The 22,911-nt window shown below is 36.4% G+C and overlaps 1 protein-coding gene across 1 annotated transcript in view; it reads left to right on the top strand.

The window, feature by feature from the left end:
• CD2AP (CD2 associated protein) overlaps window positions 1–14,603 on the top strand; it is an 87,509-nt gene extending 72,906 nt beyond the window's left edge. The window contains exons 12-18 of the mRNA XM_080614638.1: window positions 1,259–1,418; window positions 3,272–3,414; window positions 9,821–9,936; window positions 11,219–11,305; window positions 11,912–12,096; window positions 13,225–13,288; window positions 14,475–14,603. Coding sequence (XP_080470764.1) covers window positions 1,259–1,418; window positions 3,272–3,414; window positions 9,821–9,936; window positions 11,219–11,305; window positions 11,912–12,096; window positions 13,225–13,288; window positions 14,475–14,516 — 797 coding nt within the window. The 3' untranslated portion in view covers window positions 14,517–14,603. The remainder of the gene's footprint in view (window positions 1–1,258; window positions 1,419–3,271; window positions 3,415–9,820; window positions 9,937–11,218; window positions 11,306–11,911; window positions 12,097–13,224; window positions 13,289–14,474) is intronic.
• The last annotated feature ends 8,308 nt before the right edge of the window (window positions 14,604–22,911 follow it).

The raw sequence follows: 22,911 nt of genomic DNA, 5'->3' as shown, positions 1-22,911 counted from the left end.
TTCATCTCAATACTGAAAGACTAGAAGGGAATGTCAAACAGTTGAGGGTTATTTTGTTCATGTCTCCTCCTAATGTTCAGATGTCCCAAAGCAAAATGATGATCTGACCTGGATCATACGATTTTTTTTGCAAAATTATGTCTACAGTCTGTTTACTTCTGAGTATTCCCGTGAAAGAAAATCAGTGTTTTCCCATTTTCGAGTTGGAGGGTTGACACTCAGCAGCTGGAGGAGTTTTCCAAAGGAAGTCAGGCAACTGGCAGATCAGGCACTTAGCTGGGATGGAGCTGAAGCAAATTTCCAATCCAACCCTTAAATTCATAGCATATGTAAATATTTTACATTAGACTAATACTGTGTTAAAGGTCATAGGAGGGAAGCGTGGGGAGAATCAAAGTTGAAGGTTGGTATTTTCATCCCAGTTAACTGATTTACTGTAGTAACTGTAAAAGAACTGTAACTTCTTACAGCAACCTAACAAAAATCTTTTAAATCCTCAGTGCTTTATGTATGCCCAATGAGGCTATAGCATAGTTTTATAAGGAAAAGTAGAAGGTTTACTCCGGATATCCCAAAGGCTGTGATTAGGGAATGTAGATTGAAGACTATTTAACTACTGTTTGTGAAGCAGCTTGAATTTTTCCATGTCCCATTAGTTATATAGCTCCAGCTCTTCTGGACAGTATTTGATTAGGTCAAGCAGTCATTAAACAATAAATTTAACTTGTTTGTTTGTTTGATTACCCATATTTAATTTGTATCCTGAATTTGTAGGAAGGTGGACTTTATCTAAAAAAATTCAGTTATTCAGATAAATATTCTCCCCTATCTGCCTCCTTTTTGCATAGAGAAATTATGCTGCTTGTGTATATGGAAGAGCTCTAGTTACAATAAAATAAAGAAAACAAACCCTATCTTTTTCAGAAGAGATAAGTTGGATTCAGAGAAAAGAGAGCAGGAGAAGTATAGAGAGATTCTTGGTTCTTAGCTGTCATTTGTACTGCAATAATGTGAATCAATAATTTCTTAATGCTATTTCCTGTCAGTAGAAAGACATTTTGCTTTAATGTGTTTTTTTTAAGTTCAGGTAAGTAGTTAGTGTGTTTTAATAAGACCACTTAAGACACTTGCAAAACTATTTTTCACATCAGTCTTCAAAGAAAGTATTTCTGACAACATTTGCTTTATTATTGATTAGCATTGTAAGAATTCTAGATAACGTAGGGTTTTAAAGTGTTGTGGTGATTTATTTTATCAGATGAAAGAGGAGCTTTGGATCAGAAGCCTTTGAAGCCACAAGCTCCTCAAGTACCACCCAAGAAGCCTGTTCCTCCAAGCAAGACTAACAGATTACTGAGGGGAGGGCTTTTGCACCCAAAACGTCCAGATAAACCTCTTTTGCCATCATCTGTATCCAAGTCAGTATATTTTATATTGTATACATTGAGTATATTTTATTTGGTTTGTTCAGTCTTTCCTCATGGACAGGGTGGGAAGAAACTTGTATTTTAAAGGTGAAAAGGATGCAAGGATAAGTTTTGCCCTACACCTACCTGTGTCTTGGTTCTCCAAGTCTTTATCAGTGTGCACTTATCACCTTCTAATTCTTTGAGACATTAAATCCATCTTGGTGAATATTTCAGTATAACTAACTGTGAGGCAGATTTAAGTTATCTGTGGGCTTCTTTGCTTTAAGCCTGCCCCATAATGAAGAAGTTGTAGCTATGGCAGTAGTGTGGTGTAAAAGAATCTGTGGACATGGCACTTTAGAATTCTTACTGTGTTGGAAGAAAACATGAAGATTTGAGCTGCATCAATATTCAGTGTTTCAGTACTTCAAATAGAGTAAGATAGATGGAAAGGAAGAGTTGAGCACAGTTAGTACCCTTGCTAGAGGCACCCTACGTTGCTTATGTGCTCTTCTTGGGATGAAAGCACTTGCACAAAACCACATCCAGTCTCCATACTGTCTTGAGTATTCTCAATTAAGTTACTGAGCAAATAGGGAGGGTAATAGTAAATAATGGCTCACCATTTCTTTTAGATCCACTTCTAATTTTTTTTCTAATGAGTTTGAAACAATTTACTTATGGTGTTTCACTAAGACTAATTTTGCATCAGTACAATCCCCCCCCCCCCCCCCCCAGTTTTACTTTCTGTCTCTATCAAAGTAATTGCTAGATCCTTACCCCAGACTGTAAATAAACTGCTGATGGTTAACTGTCCCTTTGGGATGCTTAGTTAACTTGAGAGAACCATGAAAAAGTAAAGTCATGATGCACTTGGCCTTGTACAAATAAATAAAAATAGCTGATACATCAAAGAGCTTGCACCTTAAATGCCAACCAAAATACAGGGTGACAGCAAGCATTTGTCAGGGTTTATCTTTTTTTAGCAGCAGGTCCTGTATAGCTGAACCATAAGGAAGAGTATCTAAAGAGATAAAAGAGTGAGGAGGAGGGCAGTAGGGAAAGGGAGTGTGGGTAAGGCACACACTTCAGATGGTTGACTCCAAAAGTGATTAGCTGCCTCTGATCCTATCTGCACAGCCCTGGGAACGCTGGATGACTGACTGAAGAAATAGACTGTTGCCACATTACTTCCGTTTAGGTTTTCAGTATGTAATTGTGTTTTGTCACTTGGTATTTTGGAGAGTTTCCCAAGGAAAGATTTAGAGATTTTGTCTTTTTTTTTTTTTTTTTTTTTTTTTTTTTATGCTGTAGCATAAATTACAGCAAGAATTGTAAAGAAAAAGATAATCTTTTCTGATATGCATGTTTTGGTGGGTTTATTTGTCTCTGGATGATGTGACCAGATATGCAGAGAAAGCACAGTAGCATAAAAGCAAAGTGTACAAGCTTCTATACCTAGCAAGAAATAACTTGGCAGCTTTTTTTCTTTACAGGAAGATTTTGATGTCAAAAAGTCTAAGTAATGTTTCTGAACATTTCACAAGATACTATATTTCTGTTGCACTGTAGTGTACTATTTTAGATTTAAGTGCCAAAATGTGCCCTGTAGTAAAAGTTTTGGACTGGTTTTATGAGGGATTGTGCATGTTGGAAAACTCTGGAAAAGCTGGAACAGAAGAATTGGCTTTTAAAAAATTAGAGTTGGTCTCCAGAGGACTTTATTTTTAAGCAAGTCTTTAGAATATGATAAGATATACTGAAAGTTTTCAGTTTACTTCTAATTCTTGGTATGTTTCAGTTGTTAACTATTTAATCCATTGATTAGGTTTATGTTGGGTTTTTTTTTTTTCTTACTACAGATCTAATGGAGAAGTTGTTTGTCTTCGACCAAAATCTGAAGTTGAGCCAGTAGGAAAACCAAAGTTAGAGTCTGAACCGTTACCACTTAGACCAAAATCAGTAGAGGTAGATTCACTTGTGGCAAAGAGCTCTAAAGAATCAGGTAAGAAAAGAAAAAAACCAAAACCAATAGTTTTTTTTTTTTGGCCTTTCTGTTTTGGATTGCAGTATTTTACAAGGTTAGAATAAGCCTCTTAAGTAATTTACTTAAAATGCCACAGAGTGAAATTATGCCTGTTGAGTGGAAAGCAGAGATTTTAGAACTTCTGTAGGTAGCTGAAGGTAAGAGTCAGCAAGCAATGAGTAGATGTAAGTAGGCTGTTGAGAGGTAGTCAATGAGCTCTGTGTTGTAATAGGTGACAGGAAGAGAGAAATGTAGGTAATGGTTTGTTGTTCTGATTTGAAAGCATGTTTTTTGCTGCCACTTTTATCTTGCATATTTATGAAATTGTTTTCCTTACTGACTGGTTCTGTTCTGCTCTTGCATTTCAGATAACTTTTGCTTTTCTAGCTAACTTGCATATTTTTAGTAATGCTATTACCTTCAGCATTCTGCGATTAAGTTCGTAGTTATTCTAGGTTGTGACTTTATCATGCATTAAAATTGAGCCAGCATGGAGCATCATACATGGGAATTTCATGCTTATGGCCTTGCTTAATGCACCTTGAGCCAAATCTAGCGTATTTTTGAATCTAAATTTGCCCAGCAGAAACCTTGATACAGGTTGACCTACCTGCAAAGGTGGCCAGGCTCTCTGAGCTGTTATATAGTTATCTTTTGTCCTTTACTGACAGCACAACTAGTTTTAGTCCCATGTGTGCCTCTTTTATGCAGAAATCATCTGTTGTGGGCATATTTTTATTAAACTCTAAATTATTTTTCTTGTATGATTAACCACTGTAGAAAAAGCATTAGTGAACTTCATGTGCAGTGTTTGACTTGCATATCTCAAATGCAACCCCTTCATCTCAGGAAAAGTTTTGGTAAGAATAGATTTTGAAATAGTCTAACTTGATTTAGTATTTTTGGTCAATTATGATATCCAGTTTGTAGAATAGTTGGTCCTACAGCATAATAAAATCATCTGGGAGATAAAAATAATGCATTAAAAAATTAAAGCAGTTTCTGAATATAAAAGAATACTCCTGATTCTTCCATTAAGCATTGTTAAATGTGCTTCTAAGCTTAAATACTTTGTTTAAGGAAAGGTTACTTCATATATGGCTTTAATATAGAATTACATTTTTCTGAGCCACAAAAAGCTGGACTTCAGTGGGGATTAAAATATCCTGGAAATCTTACAAATACTGTCAGTGTTTTCCTAAAGTGTTTATACGTTTGGTTTTTTTTTTTTTTTATTCCCCAGTAAAATCTATGCATGTGCTTGAAATGCCTTTTTAAAAAGGCTTTGAATTGGCAGTTTAACTTTTGCCTCTATTTAAAGATGAGTTTGAATGAGGGTGCAGAAGAAACACTTTTAGGCCAAAATAAGATGAGAGATTAAAGGGTAATGCATAACCTAGTCTTAAAAATGTCAGCCTTGTCCTGCTACCCAGATGTTTCTCTCTGATTGTGCTAGGTATATTTCTGTATAGCACTGTATCATTTATCCATAGGAAAACACTCCCCATGAAAATAGATGTAACTACTTTTTTCCTCTTTTAGATGCAATTATCTTGGCAACTTTTAATAACCTGAGTAACAACATAGTAGCTGTGATATTTGGTATCTATCTATATCTATATCTATATATATATATATATATATAGATATAACCCCCCTAACCTTCTACAGATCTAGAAAAAAAAATAAATCTATGAATTCTGATTTGCTAATATAAGATTTTACAGTCTTATGGAGAAATTCAGTATTTTGATACTTAGATGGGGCAGGGGACAGGGGTGCATAACAAGAAAGTGGGTGAGGTCTGTTCAAGGGTCCTTGTTTGGTGCAAAGCAGCAAAGGAGGCTCAGGCAGTCCATGTGGGGATGCAACACTGACAGCATCAAGGACCTGCTTTTTAAAGAAAACTTCAAAAATTCTGTTACACAAAGCTGCCCTTGTTTAAAACAGTCTGTCTGAGTCACCTGTAGTTTTACTGCTCTTATGAAAAGAGACTAGTCCAAACTCCTGCCAGTAAAATGTAATGGTTATGTCTCTGTATGCATTCTGCTGCTAAAGATGTAATATTCCATGCAGCAGCTGTGTAAAGTTCCAAAGATATTGAGTCCTTATATAAAGTTCAAGATTGCTTAATCTTATGAGAACTAGAATAGATATTAAAACATGGGGGAAAATGTATGGCAACTGTATTACCAGTCTTATCCCTCCACACCCACTTTAGGTTGAGATCCTGAAGTGAATGATTTTTTGGAAAACAAATTTTATTTTTTTTTTTAATTTTCAGAGTGTTTTTCTTTTTTTTCTTTTTCTTTTTTTTTTTTTTTCCAGCTTATTTGGCCAGTGAAGTGTGGTATAGGTTGAACCACTTTCAATTCAGCTGAAGGAGTTGATGTACCTATTCTGTACCTGTAGGAAAATAAAACACCCACCCCACACCAAAATTAGGCACTCAGCCATCAGATAAGGACAAATACTCAAAACCATTCAGAAATATTGATAATGTTGAAATACCTCCTTGTGAAGCTTTATTTGAAAAGGTGCATAAATGTTTCTCTGTTCAATTAGAATGAAAGTACTGTAAAAGACTAAAGCTGTACTACTGGCATGCTGAACATGTAAAGCGATTCTGTTTCTTCTAAAAATGTTTCTTTTTCCTGCTTTGTAAAATATTTTTTTTTGTTCAGAATCTTTTTCTAGACATTCCTCTCCTTGACTTTTCTTTCCAGATTTTGTTTCCTATCCTGTTTGCCATGTTTCCCTTCTTACGTGTCAGGAAATTACCCTACCCTTCTCCATTTTGGTAAGATAACAATCTATAAGGAAATCCAAACGCTTTATGCCATACACATAGCCTCTTCTTAACTTCGTAAGCATAGTTTTCAGTTGCAATGATTGATACTACAATTATTGGTTTTCAATTTAAAATGCCTTTGTTTGTTTGTTTCTTTGAATGCCTGTTTTCCTTAGCTGTTACAGAAGTTACTTCAATTAGGAACTTGTGGGGATAAAATAAGTAAGAAACTTTACAGCTATTGATAAGCCAAACCTAATGTTTATAGGGTATGTGTTCAATAGCTTCTGGTGTATGGAGGTTGAAGGGCTTTATCTTTCTGTACACACAAATTATGCTCTTAAGAAATCTTTCGGCACTGAATCCACCAATGTTGACTATTTAGTATCATGAACCTTGAAAAACAGTATTCTTGAAAATTACATTGTTAGGTGCGAGCTTAATGGTAGCAAATGCCTTACTATAGCTTGACTGCAAATTTAAATATTCTAAAGCTTATATCTGTCCCCTAATTTTTTTGGGTGCAATCTCAGCAAGATGAGTAATAGGAAAAAGAACTGCCATCTTCTCTTACTCTGCAGATTAATTGAAAGTCTTGTCTTCTAAAATATGGGATATGTTTCATTTCTATCATAGGTTTTTAAGTCCCAGCCACATCAGTTGTTGGAACCACAATTTCTTTAGACACCCCTTCAGCTTTGCTTCTTTTTGTGAAGATTTTTTTAAGCCAAACTGCTTTGAATATATGTGAAGCATTCACAAATCTTAACAAAACCTCTCACCTAATTGTATCTGTTAACGCTCCTAACAGTTCTGTTATGGATCAGTGTTAAGCTTGCAGAAGAGACATTTCTAATAGTCTGTCCTAAGTAACCGTTTAAGCTTAACTCATTTTCCTAGAAAGCTGCTTTTGCTCAGCCTCAAAATATTTTTGACTAAGATTAATCCCCAGATGTATGGTATTGCTCTTTTGGCACCATGGTGGGATTTCCTTTGACAATTACTCACAGGCTGGCTGTAAGAAAGCGAATTGATAAATCACTTTTACTGATTGAAATGGGTGTAAATTGTAAGCTTTCAGTGGGTTTTGTCGGGATCTCTATTTGGTTTCAGTGAGGCCAAGCTTTCTCCTAAAATAACAAAGAATGCTGTTTAAAAAAAAGGCAACCTCCCTAAACCCACAAACAAACAAAACCACCACCAAAAAACTCACAAGCCCTGATCCCCACCAGCCTGTTTTTAATTTCTTCCTTATACCAAAGCAACAAAATGGAAAGGTAAAAAGAAAAATGCAAGTTCAGTTAGAATTCCCTCTGGCTGTAATGGGGTGGTAATATTTTAATGCTGAGCAATTGTCTCGGGTGTAGTAGCAATTTCCTTTAGAAGCTCTTACAGATAACAAATACAAACCCTGACTTTAGTGTCATCCCACTATCTATATTTAAATTGTATCCAATTTGAGACTGTAGAAGTCTTAATCTTCAGGCCTTGTAAAATTCTGTGGGGTTTTTTTGTTTGGGTTTGTTTGGGTTTTTTGTTTGTTTTTTTGTTGGGTTTTTTTTTTTTTTTTCAGAAGTACATTTTATTCTCAATATGTTCTTAATATTCTTAACATGCCTGATGTTCACTTTGTTGATGGAGGCAGGACTGGCATTACGATCATAATAGCAACTACACTTAGAATTCTTATTTAAATGTAATGCCAAATGATTTGCCATTTCTGCAGTACAAAAGGAGGGTTGTTTACAGGCCAGAATTACTGAGGTGGGGGAAAAGGCACATTTCCTGCCTTCTTGTTAACCTTTCAATAGTAACTAACTAATGTAAATCCTGTTGTATATTTTGGCATGGGTTAGTGCTGTGGGATTCCTGATGATTGAGTAAAGAACATGAAAATATACCCCTTGGTCACTATTGCTTGGCTTCTAATAAGTTAAATATTTTTGGCACAGGCTACAACAGAAATGTCTTCATAGCTATTTCTCCCTCATCCTCTTTTTCCGTCAGCCGCTTGTCACTCATTCACTCTTCTGTTACTTCCTTCTTTGTTTTCCTTCCCTGCTTTTTTTTTAATTGCAAATATGATTTCATGTTTACAAAAGGCTGTCTTTGCATTCTCTGCAATAAGATTAAAAAGCAGCAAAACTGATTGTTAACTGATAGTGTTATAAATGCTTGCACTTCAATAAGGCAACAGATGACAAAGTAGGTATGTTCAGGGACGTATGAAAGATGTGAATATGTTAAGGACTTCAAGGATACTATGGCAGATTAGAAGACATAAAAATCAGTTAAAACATTCAGTGGAAAACTTAGTTCCAACAGGTATAAATGCAGCTTTAACAATGCATGATTAAAACTTGGATTAATCAGATGATTTTAAGTCATCCAAACACTGAAGTGATATGAATGATCTGGCTCAGTGTTCTTAGGGCTGCTTTTTTTTTTTTTTTTTTGCTATAGCTTCAAAATAAATGTGAAAATAGAGAAAGAAGTGTCTTAGCTTCTATTTGATAAATCATAATGTTCTGAAAAATAAAGGGTCACCAAAAAAACCCAACCCCAAAACAAAACCCAACCCCTTCAATGTCATTTTTGATGCCCATAGTAAATGCTGTGTGGCATTGCAGGTAAACATTTTGAGTCTCTAGAACAAATCTAATGAATTTGTGTTTTAAAATGATATATAATAACCATAATTTTGATGCTTAAATAAAAACCCTACCTCATTACAAAACTGCTGACAGGTAAGTATTTTTGTGGGGAAACAGTTAAGGAGTCCACTTGTCAACTAGATGAAGTACTTCTGTTGTTAAGTAGGTGTGTTCCATTCTTCCTATTAATAGCGTTTTTCCTAATGTTGCTTCTTCCCATATAACATAAAAAACTTCTACTGATGTAAGAGAGATTTTACCTAGAGCTATGAGCATAGAGAGACTAATGAGCAAAGAGCTCTCTATGTTTTAATACAGTATGGGAATGGAGTTTGGAAATATTTATTATAAAATTCATGAAGTCATGTATTTTCTTTAGAGTAAGTACTGAATGTATTAAAACTACCATGCCCAGGAATATTTACTCTTCATGTCTTGTTAACTTTCACCAACATGTGAGCATATACTTTACCATTTTGCTTTTATTTTTGTCTTAGCCAAAACTTGGATTTTCATGCTTTTCATGAAAGTTTAGAGACAAGAACACATGCTCTCTTAAGTAGTTGAATACAGCATCTCTCAACCAGTCATATTTTTCTGCATGTATTTGTTAGGTCTGTTTTATGCTGCCATGTTACTACAGCATTTTTCTGTGAGAACATGAATTTAAACCTTTTTTCAAGGGAATTGTTTTCAAGGGGGAAGGTATGGTTTCCCAGATATGTCACAGTCATGTAGTTGTTTTGTATAGCTCATGTTGAGTATGCTGAAATAATTAGAAACAGTAAGGATATTTGAAACAATTCTAATTGTCTTAGAATTCAACTTTTTTTTTTTTTTTTTTTTTTTTTTTTTTTTGTATTAAGAAACAAAGGGATAAAGAAGAATTCCACAAAACCGTCTGGTCTTGATGGTGGTCTGTGTTTTCGTCTTTTTCTAGATCTGCTAAGCTTTGATGATGTAATAGCTACCTCAGATAATCTATCACACCCTACTGCAAACCGACCCAAGATGCCTGGTAGGAGGCTACCTTCACGGTTCAATTGCAGTAGTCCTGTGAGTATAATGGGTGGGTTTTCCTAGTAGCAAACTAAAAACTAACTTCCCAGGAAACAGGATTGCACTGGGAAACTCCTATGAACCATTCGCCTGAGTGAAAAATGAGGTTCAATTCCTATAGATTTCGTCTACAGGAATATATCCATTCTCAGGAGGGAGGCGTACCAAAGAGAAATAATGTGGCTGTGTTGCAGCTGGAGTTTTTTCTGTTCTGTGGGGTATTGCTGCAGTAAGTACTTGGTTCTTTCAGCATCACAGATGATGAAACAGGTGTTTTGTGTACACACAGCTCTGAAAGTACCTTCAGTGCCTTACAAGCCTAACAATATATAGTCTTTGGCCACAGCTATTAACACAAATATTAGTGTATATAAATATATAAAGGGGGAGTGTCATGAGGATGGAGCCAGGCTCTTCTCAGTGGCAAACGATGATAGGACAAGGGGTAATGGGTACAAACTGGAACACAAGAGGTTCCACTTAAACTTGAGAAGAAACTTCTTCTCAGTGAGGGTGACAGAACACTGGAACAGGCTGCCCACGGGGGTCATGGAGTCTCCTTCTCTGGAGACATTCAAAACCCACCTGGACACATTCCTGTGTAACCTCATCTAGGTGTTCCTGCTCCGGCAGGGGGATTGGACTAGATGATCTTTTGAGGTCCCTTCCAATCTCTAGCACACTGTGATACAACAAATTTGTAATGTAATGTTGCTGTAATGTGGGACTTATGTTCTCGTGTGCTAAGATGTGAGATTGTCAGATCTTGAGAATCAGGTAGTGCAGAGTCCTTGAAATCAGTTTATATCATGGGATGTTATATAGTTCAGTCATGCCACTTAATTAACCTTGTTAATGTGTTATGGAAGCACCTACAGACTCACAGAAGCATCAAGGACTTAAGTACTGCAGAGATGCTTGAAATCCTGTCCAGGATTCCTATGTTAGATTTAAATTCAGCTGAATGAGTATTGCAGGGAAGGCAAGTGCTGACTTTCAGGGAAAGAAGACTCTGATAGTCTAGCAACTTAAGTTTGGCTTTATTTTGGAGGGGGATTTTTTGTTGGGCTTTTTGTTTGTTTTGTTTTGGGGTGGTTTTATTTTGTTTGTGGAGTTTGTTTGCTTTTAAACTATTGCATCTTTAGAAACATCTGATGGTTTTTTTTGTTTGTTTTTTGTGGGTTTTGTTTGTTTGTTTATTTTGTTTGTTTGGTTTTTTTTAATTTACTTTTTTTTAAATGTCTGAAAACCTTTTCATTTTTTATGAATGGTTTACCAGGCAAATCAAAATGTGAGTCCAGAAAAAAATCTGAAGGTGCAGAAAGAAGAAGAAAGTGCCAAACCAAAGCCAGTTGAAACAAAAAAGGTATGATAGGAGCTTGAGAAGTACCAGGCAACTGGATGTTCTGTTCATCTTGCTTGTATTTCCAGTTTAGATTGATGCAACCATCTAAATACAAATAATTGTCTTTAAATGCAAGTGAGCTATACCATTTAGTCTAAAGTTCATAATAGAAATTTTAGTGTAAAGCTCATTTATAATTAAAGTCCATCAGTTCTTATGAGAATGATTGTATAGGATACCATGAAACTATGGTGGTATTTCTCAAATAAGCTTTATGTCATCTCAGCCTTTAGTTTCCTGACAGACAGAACAACTGAGCAGATAAGAAAGGTGCACAAAATAATGTTCATAATGAACTAATGGGCTCCATTAAATCACGAAGTGTTTTAAAGCATAAAGAACTGCAGTGCGACTGCAGGAACCTTAGGGAAATGCTTAATAGCTGTGTAAAATAACTCTCCTACACTGCAGTAGTCCATTGGAACTGGACATTGTTTTTTACCTTTTGGGTTGAAAATAAGGGAAATTTGTGCACCCGTAGCTCCCATACCAGTACAATTTGTACACTGTAACTGTTCAGTTCATAAAGATTTCAGTTCTTAGCCTTCTACTGATTTATGTTTTCAGCCATCTGCATTCAGTTCACCAACTCCATCTTCATCTCAGAGACCAAGTTCTGCTATACTCAGCTTTTTTCCTGGAGACATACAACTTAAAGGAGAAACAGATGATGAAAAAATTTCTGTGGAAGAGCTCAGGACTCAGATTAATGAGTTGATGGGTTTAGTAGATGCTCTGAGGAAAGAACATGGGTAAATATTTTCTTTTTAATCTGCAAAGGGATATATAGAAATCAAAACGTCTTTAATGCCAAACTTCTTAATAATAAAAAGCTATTCCGTATTAATGTTAATTCAGAACTTCTTTCTTTAGAAGTTGATCCAATTAAATGTCCTAAATAAGTACAAATTTGATGTCAAAGTCTTTTTGAAATTTGCATACATTTTTGCCTTCCTACTTTGTGCTCCTGCATTCATTACAGCTTTTTGAAAATATTTCTTAAACAGTAGTACTTTTACTGTAAAGAAAAGTACATAATTTTCGTGGTATAAAATAAAAGTACATGTGCTGGACTTATGTAACACTGTGCATAAGTGATTGCAGTATTGACATGACTGGTAGTAGGAAAAGATATTACTGAGCTTTTCTATCTTGTGATCATGGCAGCCTCAACATCTTTGTGTGTGTGTTGGGTAATGTTTGTAGAATAAAAACGTAATTGGTGTTTGAGAAAATAGCAAAGACCAATCCGGGGGAAATTTTCCCTTTTCTGATTTTAGTTTTACAGCACAGACATTCGTTTTGTTATTGAAATGATAACTAGTGATAACCAGCCAGCTTTAAGAGATACATACCTCTTTAGAGGTTATAAACCCCAGAATCAGTTGGTCTCTAAAGCAAACTAGTAAATTATGTGTTCTGGATTTTCTTCAGTGACTTGATGATAATTCTTAGCACTTTCTTGACGGAATATAGTTATGAAATAAAACATTTTAAGAATTTTTAGGAACCTTCTCTTCTAAAGAAGTTCTGTTCTTTGTGTGGAAGTTGTCAGGTTCTTTTAGCTTAAATTCAATTCTCCAAGTAAAATGACAATACAAATTTTTAAGTAGCCTACTTAAAATTGTGATTATAAATTAAGGATAGGTGCATAGTGATAGGCAAGAAGTGTTGAGTTGGTGGAAGCTTGTGGTCCAATAGATAGAGTACTAGTTCATTAGTGGGCATGTATTTATATGTGGGTTTTATTTATAAGATGAAGCATCAGAGAGTTGTTTGATTTTTACAAGCAGAATTCATACAAGGCCTGTGCTTCCTGTTCTCAGTAACGTGAAAGTTTTTCTCCCCTCAAATTGTATTTCTTTTACCTTTACTGTTAGGAGAGAACTGGAAAAACTAAAGAAGGATTTGGAAGAAGAGAAGCAGTTGCGAAGTAATCTGGAGGTAATGTTAGCAATCTGGGGAGTGGGGTGGGAAAAGAGATTTAGAAGTAGGTAGGCAGTGTTCTTGAATTTTGTTCACAGGACAGTCTTAACCAGCCTGCTCAATATGTTTGTATTGCTGTGTTATTGTGTGGTTGAATGAATGCGTCATGAGCCAGTTGGATGTACCCAGGAGAGTCATAGTTCATTTTAGTTCAGCTTTCTTTATCTTGAAAATTATTTGTGACAATATGTGTATGGGTGTTGCGATGTGAAATCAGTTTACTGTTGCTAGATTTTGCCCTTTGCTACAAATATGTCCAACTGGACATGTTCTAAGAGAGAAGACTAATATAATACTTTTGTGGAATTGAAGGGCAAATTTAGTTTATGTAATAAAAGAAAAACAGGGCAAAAGTAAACTTTCCTTATTTTTTTTTTTTAATGAACTATTTAACTATTAAGTGGATAATTGGTCAAAAGAACAGAATGCATCTGAAAAATTTCTTTGTGAATGAGCACCACTCCTCTCAATTTATTGATGAAGAAGGCTACCTGCATTGCAATATGATGCCATTAAGTAGTTAGTAGGATAAGCTCATTGTAGAAAACTAGTTGTTTGATAAAAAAAGGCATTTTATTTGTGAAATAGTACTTCCTATTGACTACAAAGTTACTTTCTAAACTTGCCAAAGAACTTCTGCTGAGTCCTCTTTTTAATGCATCTCTAAAGCAATTGATGAAGTTGCCTTAAATACACACTGGGAATGGAGAAGAGGTAGCTTCTACATATCCTCTAAATCTGTTTGAAGAAATACAAATTAATCATGGCACGGTATTTTGCATGAAGGCTGCTTGAAGAGATTAGTCTGAGGTGATGATGCTGCAATACATGGGGTTATGTCAAGGGATTCCACAACCCAGCTCTGACTGGTATATTCAGAGTGACTTTATCTGATGAGATGAACCAGAAATATAGGCAAACTTTTAATGATTTTAAATTCTTGTCTGTTTAGCAACATAATAATATAAAATCAGCTGTGAATACCAACCTGTCAAATGTGTCTGTGTTACAATTTTATTTGCTTCAGTGCCCTTGAAATGTAAAGGTTGTAATTTTATTGAAAGCTCTGAAAACTTTAGATTATTGCTACTTTATTATTATTACTTTAATATGTCTCTCTCTTTTCAAAATGTCCATTTTCCAGCTTGAAATAGAAAAATTGAAGAAAGCAATGATGTCTACATGAGACAGCTATGGACTCAATGTTTTTAACTCACCAGGAATTCAAAGCTGAACAGAAGGAGAACTGACTCTAATTTCTTAATAATGAATGCTGGTGTTTTATAGTCTTCAAGAAAAAAACATAGTAAGAAAAGGAATATAGTCTTTTATTCAGAGAGATTATGAAAACAAAGAAGAATAATGGTGTAATTTTTTTGCCAATATAAAAGAGGCCTTATTTCTTACTGTGCTGGAATTGCAGACCTTATTTTTTGGTTTGCTTGAAAATACTACTGAATCTGTATAGAAAGGAGAGGGAATTCTTAATAGATTTTTATTGAATACCTGTAGCTTAATTTTTAAAGAGATCTATGTGATAAATAGGGTGATCTATCTTTACAACTAATCTGTAAAATAGTCTATTGCAAGGGATTGAATAACTGTATCGTAATTGTAGTCACTACTTTTTCCCTACATGCAAAAGGGAATATATGATGTTTGTATAATTTTGGCAGTCTTACCCAGGAGTATGCTGTTGTGCCTGTCTGCAGTGAGAATATAAATAACATGCTGTTTATATGTTGAGTATGAAATAGGAATTAATGCAATTAAGCAGGTGAAACTCCTATGCATTGTAGTAAGAATGAGTGATATAATCTGAGTAGTTTAACAGAATGTTTTGTCACTTGCACTATTGGATTAAAAAGGGATTTAGAACTGAATCATGAAGTTATGACAAAACTAACTTTTAAAATCATAAATGTAAGAAATACAGAAACAAGGCTAGAATCCAATCTTAACCTGTTGTGCCTAAAATATTGCAGCATACAGCATGAAAGTTAACCTTAAGTTATGTCTGTGCTTCTGTATGTCTAAACTGAAGTCATAAGTCTTTCTAGTGGTTAAATATGTATCATGATCTGTTTTTACAATAGTCAGGTTTTGTTTATAATATGTCTCCAAATAAATCCCTTTGGAACTTTGATACTCTCAAAATGTCTCAATATTTATATATTTAGGCCATAAACTTTCGCCATATGTTGTGTACCTCTAAATTTAATAACATCTTTGTATTTTAATGAGTGACTGGAACAATTGCTTTGACAGCATTGTGCTAGCGTCCAAGACAGTGTCTTTCATGTTTTATGGAAAACTGTTGAAATCTTGTGGATTGCCGTTATCTTTAACACCCTGAGCTTAACACAGTGCACCAGAACAATACAAAAAAAAAAAAAAAAAAAGAAAAAGGTGATGGAGAACAATAATATTTATTGCTGCATTCATTTCATTAAAGAATAAAAAACCATACGGCTTTAGAAAGCCAGTCAAATGCATTACTTTGGTTAATAATCACCTTATCTTCTTTTGATCTACTAGAATTTAAAGGACAAAAACATGCCACATAGTTTCATAATTTGACAAGTTCACCAGGAAGAGAAGTAATTATGTTTCTATTAATGGGAATAGTCGTAAATACAGTAATTATTTAGCATGTCACTTGAGCTTGTGACATGGAATTATTATTACTTGAGAGTATATTTTTCCACAGTTGATGCATCCTAAAATACAAACATCAAAATGGCAATTGAATGATATTTGTCAGTTACTGATTTAAATTATTTGTAAAATTTGATTCATATACTTATGTAGGTATTAAGTAGTACTTGCTAGTGACATTGCTAATAAGCTGATTGAACATTAATGCTTTTAACCTTTAATTGCAGCAATGCATCATAAATGAAGACTTGAACCAGATCTTTTATATTGAGGAATAATGTGCAGCAGTAATGCTTCTTGTCAGACGCTAAACTCTTAGAATTCATGCCTCTAAGTCAAGTGATGAAAAGTAAGAATTGGGCCTAACAGAATAGCCATTTCTGTTATATGAGCTCTTCACTGTGATTGATTAGAGCATGAAATAAATCTTGGAATGGATTGCTCTACAGAAATTGTGTCTGTGTGTAAGCTTCTAGCAGGCAAACAGAGCAAGACAATCAGTTAAAACCATAAATGAAAGATGTTTGTTATTTAATGGCCTTTGTTCGCTATAGCAATAAATGACCCAAGTGCAATGACTTGATTTAATAAAACCCTCCTTTAAAAGTCGCTGCTACGAGTATTTTTAGCCATAAGGAAGTTGCTCTGATATATGTCTGTCTTGTCTTCAGCTAGTGTTATGTACTAGAGTGGAGGGGTAAAGGGTAATGGTTTTGAAGACATTCCACAGGACAAGTTCCTAAAAGCAGTATGCTTCACTGACTTGTTTACTGGTGCTGTAAAATAATGCATGCTATCCAAACTCAGCAAATAAAATAAGTTTAAAAACCTGTTGAAATGTCTGCTCAGTTCTGTTCAGGAAACTTTGTTATGTTGTTAAATTCTTTGCAGGAGTTTGGGGAGTAGAATCAAAGTGTCTTATGATTTATATAGCCCCCCTTTGAGGCTTTCAGTTTTAATTTACTCACTGGAATGCTCTGGTTCTTTACTGTCAGGATGGCTTAGGATCCTAGCATGCTTACTGGTTTTCTTTACAAGTATAACTGGGAATCTTAACGTCTTCGTTAACTCAGCTAACTATCTCTTTATTCCTTTTTTACTTCTTTTCTGTTGTTGGTCTTACTGAGCTACCCTTACTCTGCATCTTCAGAGCCTGTTTTTAAGATCCTCATTTCCACTGACTAACATGAATAAATGCATGTTTGATTCGCTTCTTAAATATGTGGTGAAGAACTGAAGACTTAGGCATATTTAAAAGGGGTATGGGTGAAGGAAATGAAAAATGAAGAATAGAAAAATGGAGCATCTATAAACTGCAAGGTTTTTATTCAATCTTTTAACGTTCCCTGAAAAGCTTTTGTTTGCATATAAAGTACATTTTTTTTTTTTTTTTTTTGGGGGGAGAAAAAAAAATCCCCATCCTACAGGTCTACTTTTTTTTTTTTTTTTTAATTTATTTAAATAGTCACCATGCAGATAACATTTTTCATTAATGTTGCTTCAGAGGAATTAAGTTTCTAATGGAAACCTGTAGCGCATATAGCAAGATTTGACTATAAGCTGTGTAGCAAAGTAGCTGTTGAACTTGTAAATAAATACTTTGTATTCATTAAAGTCATAAATTAGCAGGAGTCTGTTAATGCTTTTCAAAGGAAATGATAAAATCATTCACAGCTGCCTTACTTTTAGCTGCTATTAAAATTATCTGGGATGTTCCTGCTTGCTGAGTGCTTTCTCAGAGCAGTGACAAAGCAGCTGGTCATATATCTTGGGTAATTGGGTTTTGCAAGAGCTGAGAAGACATACCACTCCTTTTGGGTGCCCAGGCAGATACCTCTTACTTTACTTTTTACTTTTTACCTTTGTAAAGTATGAGACTGCTGGTGCTGGGTTCAGGGTTTACAGTATGCTTCTTGCTTGCTGGAAGTCATGGTCTGAATCTCTTTCTAAGCCCCCTGGGGAGCACAGATTCACGCCTCTTCTTTTTGGGATGCTCTGAGTGTTGAAGTATGCCAGCCTTCATGTCCTTCAGGGAGCTATTGCTTAGATTGAGGAGTTGTTTGAGAATGGAGGGGTATTCAGTCTTGCCAGTGTAGCAAAGGTTCAGGGACTGTGTAGAGAAGCACAAACGCAGGTGTTTAGGGAAGAAGCCTTTTAAACAGGTATCCATAACTTGACATGATATGGTCTTTCACCCTTCTTAAAAAATTACTAAGGTGCCACCTTTTAATTCATCTCTACCCAGTATTGTTTCAAGTGCAAGATCATATACCCTTTCCAGGTTGTGTTGGCTGTGCCTAATTGTGCTTGGCTTAATTCCTACTTGATAGCAATGTGCAATGCAGAAAAAAATTCTTATTTCTGGCTGTATCAAACCAGAACGTTAAATATCTGCATTTGGGCTGACAGCAGAGACCTACCTTGTGTCTGGGGACTGGTGGGAGTTATCTCAGGAAATCCTGTAAGCTCATGATGAATGCATTGCAGGACTGTGGAAAGATTAGTTACCAAAGCTCTTGCAAAGCAGCCCTATGAGTAGACAGAATGTTCAAAATTGCTCTTCTGTTAGGATAAACAATTTGCTGTAAATTCCTGGTAATTGGAAATATGCTTATTAAAGGTGAGTCAGTATTAAGCAAGCTGACAGCAAACATAGCACAAGGTTCAGTAGACAGCTCTTGCCCCTTTTTATGGCTGCACCCCTAAATAAAATTACTTGTTCATTGAGCTTTTTAGCTGGGCAAGATTTTGTCAGTAATGTCATCTTTGGTTTATGAAGGGTAATATGTTAACTTGACCAGATTTTGATAGAAATTTTTTTCGTCTTTAGAAGGAAATAGACTTTTTATGAGAACAAGTAGTGACAGAACAAGGGGGAATGGCTTTAAACTGGAAGAGAAGAGATTTAGATTAGGTGTTAGGAAGTTCTTTACTGTGAGGGTGGTGAGGTACTGGAATGGGTTGCTCAGAGAAGCTGTGGCTGCTCCATCCTTTGAGGTGTTCGAGGCCAGGTTGGATGGGGCTTGGAGCAACCAGGTCTAGTGGAAGGTGTCCTCAGTGGCAGGAGGATTGGAACTAGATGATTTCTAAGGTCCCTTTCAACCCAAACCATTCCATGATTCTATGATCTGTTAAATAGAGAAGAGTAGAAGGTGCGGCCTCCACAAGGAGGAGGGGTACAAACCACACAGGTGTGATTCATCTGTGTGGACTCCTGGCAAAGACAGTGATTTGGCAGCTTTGTGGGTGTGTTTGTAATTTGTTTTGTCATTTTGCAGTGCCATACCTATATTGTCATATAAAGGTTCCTCAGTGTTAATCCAGTCGGGCAAGAAAAGAAGTAGGCTGATGCCCAAGATTATTTCTTCATGGAAAAATTAAATGAATCAGAGCACCCAAGCAACGCTGGGTAAGACTGTGAGAGTGAGGCTGGAGCACGATGGCAATGGATGAATGGTTAGACGCTTGCAGGGGATATCTTGATCTCTGGCTGTGTTAATTTTGCTTACAGTAGAACCCAGACTTCTCAAAACAGTGAGTACTATCCCAAAACAACATTCTTCCAGAACAGCTTGAAATATATCGGTGCTCTGTGAAATTGATTTATTCATAATGTAAAATGTACTTAATTACTTAGGTTGTATTTACTTTGCATTTATTTTTTCATTTCTATTTTCTTTTGTCTGTGGAAATAATTAGCTAGCTTAATTATCCTCTGATCTTTTTGCTTGTAATTTTGTAATTGGTCTATAAACGCAGTGTTGTCACTTTTAAGAAAATGTGAAATTTTCTTATAGCTAAAGTTACTGTAAAGATCACTCTCCTCTCAGAACTGTGAATTAAACTGGGAATTAAAGACAAGAAAGTGCTTAAGGTAGAGGAAAAGCAGGGATAGTTTTGTGGTGTGATACAAAACATAGCTACAGGTTGGGCAGAGAAGAGATTCAGAGCAGCCCTGCAGAGAAGGACTTGGGGGTGTTGGTCGATGAGAAAATGAACATGAGCCGGCTTCAGTGTGTGCTTGCAGCCCAGAAAGCCAACCGTATCCTGGGCTGCATCAAAAAGAGCATGACCAGCAGGTCGAAAGAGGTGATCGTGCCCCTCTACTCTGCTCTTGTGAGACCTCACTTGGAGTATTGTGTGCAGTTCTGGTGTCCTCAACATAAGAAGGACATGGAACTGTTGGAACAAGTCCAGAGGAGGGCCACGAGGACGATCAGGGGACTGGAGCACCTCCCGTATGGAGACAGGCTGAGAAAGTTGGGGCTGTTCAGCCTGGAGAAGAGAAGGCTGCGTGGAGACCTCATAGCAGCCTTCCAGTATCTGAAGGGGGGCTATGAGGGTGCTGGGGATGGACTCTTCATCAGGGACTGTAGTGACAGGACAAGGGGTAACGGGTTCAAACTTAAACAGGGGAAGTTTAGATTGGATCTAAGGAAGAAATTCTTTACTGAGAGGGTGGTGAGGCACTGGAATGGGTTGTCCAGGGAGGTTGTGAATGCTCCATCCCTGGCAGTGTTCAAGGCCAGGTTGGACGAAGCTTTGGGTGGCATGGTTTAGTGTGGGGTGTCCCTGCCCATGGCAGGGGGATTGGAGCTAGATGATCTTAAGGTCCTTTTGAACCCTAACTATTCTATGATTCTATGATTTTAAACTGACAGAACTCATGGAGTAAGATCTCCAAATTTAAGGCTGTGATATGTTAACCAACATTAAGATTACTTTTCAAATACATGATCTTTTTACTATTTCTTACTGGTTTATGAGGCTCTTTCCTCTCTCCTCCCCACTGCCTACATGCGCTGCCTCACTCCTCACTCTTTCACACTTGTTGAGGGCTTTGTCCCCCTGGGCAGCTGTGACCAAAGGAAATGAGCTGCGGAAGGAGGATGGGCAGCTGGCGACAGTCTCATGAATTGAGTGGAAGATATCTGAGGGTATGGAAGTGTTCTCTTGCTAGAAAGTCCCTCCCATGTGAGAGGATTTTGACAACTCAGCTGCTTACGTGCCTGTGTCCTGATAGAACAAAAATCTCTGCGAGAGAGGAGTAACGTGTTTACAGCTTTTTAAAAAGGGAGACAGCAATGGCAGCAGTTTATGATTAGAAGGAGGACAAGATATATATACATATATATATATATATAGAGAGAGAGAGAGTACTATAACTGGATGTTTCGGAGGGAGATAAATAGCTGTATATGCTTTCATGTGGCCTTATGTCAGTAAATCTATTTAATTTTTCCCTGAAGTGACAGTGACTTGCTGCTGTAATACTTGTTTTGCTCTAAGTTTCTGTTGCTGTGCTGTAGTTTCTGTAAGTTTCTGTTGTGTGCTGGCACGTTCTTGTATTGGTGAGGCCAAGTGGTTTCTACAATGAGTCAAGCCGCATAACTGGGCGAGATCGGTGTTTTACTGGTAACATGGGCCAGTAACTCAGTGAGCCTTAAATACCTTGAGTTGTCCCAGATTTCTACCTCATGTAAAGGTAACAGCCCTAGGTGAAGTTGCATCAGTGATTACATATTGATTGAATATGTATTAATGATGAAACATCATGAGCTTAAGGATTCCCAGCTGTGAAATGGGATTAGGGCTACGAGCACACAGAAAACATTTAATGGCTGCAGAAACTGGAAAATAATTTGATACAACCCTTTGCTTCAAACCTGTAGGTGATTCCCAGCCACCTCCTGTTCTTAAGCAATATTAATCTGAGTCTTCCAGTTCACTTCTTATCCACTTCATTTCCTTAGAAGAACTAATGTTTGCTACCTTAAACCCAGAAAATGCTTTTACTAATTCCAGTTGAATTCAAGAGGTTAGCACGAGGTTCTCCTTTAGAGCTAGCAGAGAAATTCAGTGCTTTGATCTAGCTCTTCCCTTTATGATCTTTTCATAAGTAATAAACCTGCAGATCTAAAAATACAGTAAGGAGAGCAAATGTCACAGATGAAGGGCAGCCAGCTGTGCACCTGGCCCTTTCATGCTGTTAGATTCTGAGAGCTTGGAGTTTCCTGGTTAGGAAAACACATCTTTGCTCTGTCAGAGCAGGGCCACCTGTATTTCAGCATCATCTGTGCTGATCAGTATGTATTGGGGGGAAAAATTCAGTGGCTCTTATCAAGGCATGGTGATGTGATGAGCCTTTTCATGTGTGCATTTCCTGAAATCCATCCATTGTTCTGCTTTGACACTTCGCATTTGTTTCTTGCTTTAGTGTTTTAGCTCACTATTTTTTATTTTTATTTTTATTTGGTTTTTTAAGTACACAGCTTAATCTACTTCTGAATCCCAGAAGCTGTTGCCCTTACCTTGGACACATATAGCATCTAATAATCAGATTTGATGTGACATGTTATTTTTCCCTCATTCCCTTTACTGGATTGTCTTCGTAAACCAAATATGCCTCAAAAAGTTGCTTCCCAGGATATTAAGCTTTTACTGATGACCATGGGAAAATTGATGGTAGGAGGGAAAGCCTGAATCCTTCTGCAGAGCAAATAACACTTTATTTCAGCCTGGTCCTTTTTTCTCAGATTTTGATATCTGAGCCCCAAGGGCTCCAGCTTCCTACCTCACATGGCTGGTCTCATCAGGAGCTGCCTGAGGAGAGTAGCAGTGTTGAACCCAGTAGAGCAAGGCTGTTTTAAATGACTTCAAAATGGCCCTGCAGGTTGAATGGCTATAATAAGCTCTCCATCTTGCAGTAATACAGTAAATTATTAATGCAGTAACTTCCAGTGTTAGATTTTTTTTTTTCAATAAAAGTTTGACATATTATTCTCAGTAAAAAAAATTAATAAATGATAAATATCTGAAAATCACCTTGCAAGCGGAGTAAGGGCAGTCTTTGTGATGGGTTTTGGTGCTTTCTTACTAGCAACCAGACTGTTTGAAAGTGAAAACAGATGTCTAAGCTTCTT

Source organism: Psittacula echo (genome assembly GCF_963264785.1).
Source record: "Psittacula echo genome assembly, chromosome: 4".
NCBI classification, from domain to species: Eukaryota; Metazoa; Chordata; class Aves; order Psittaciformes; family Psittacidae; genus Psittacula; species Psittacula echo.
The sequence above is the reverse complement of the archived record's forward strand: the minus strand, read 5'-3'. Positions and strand labels throughout refer to the sequence as shown.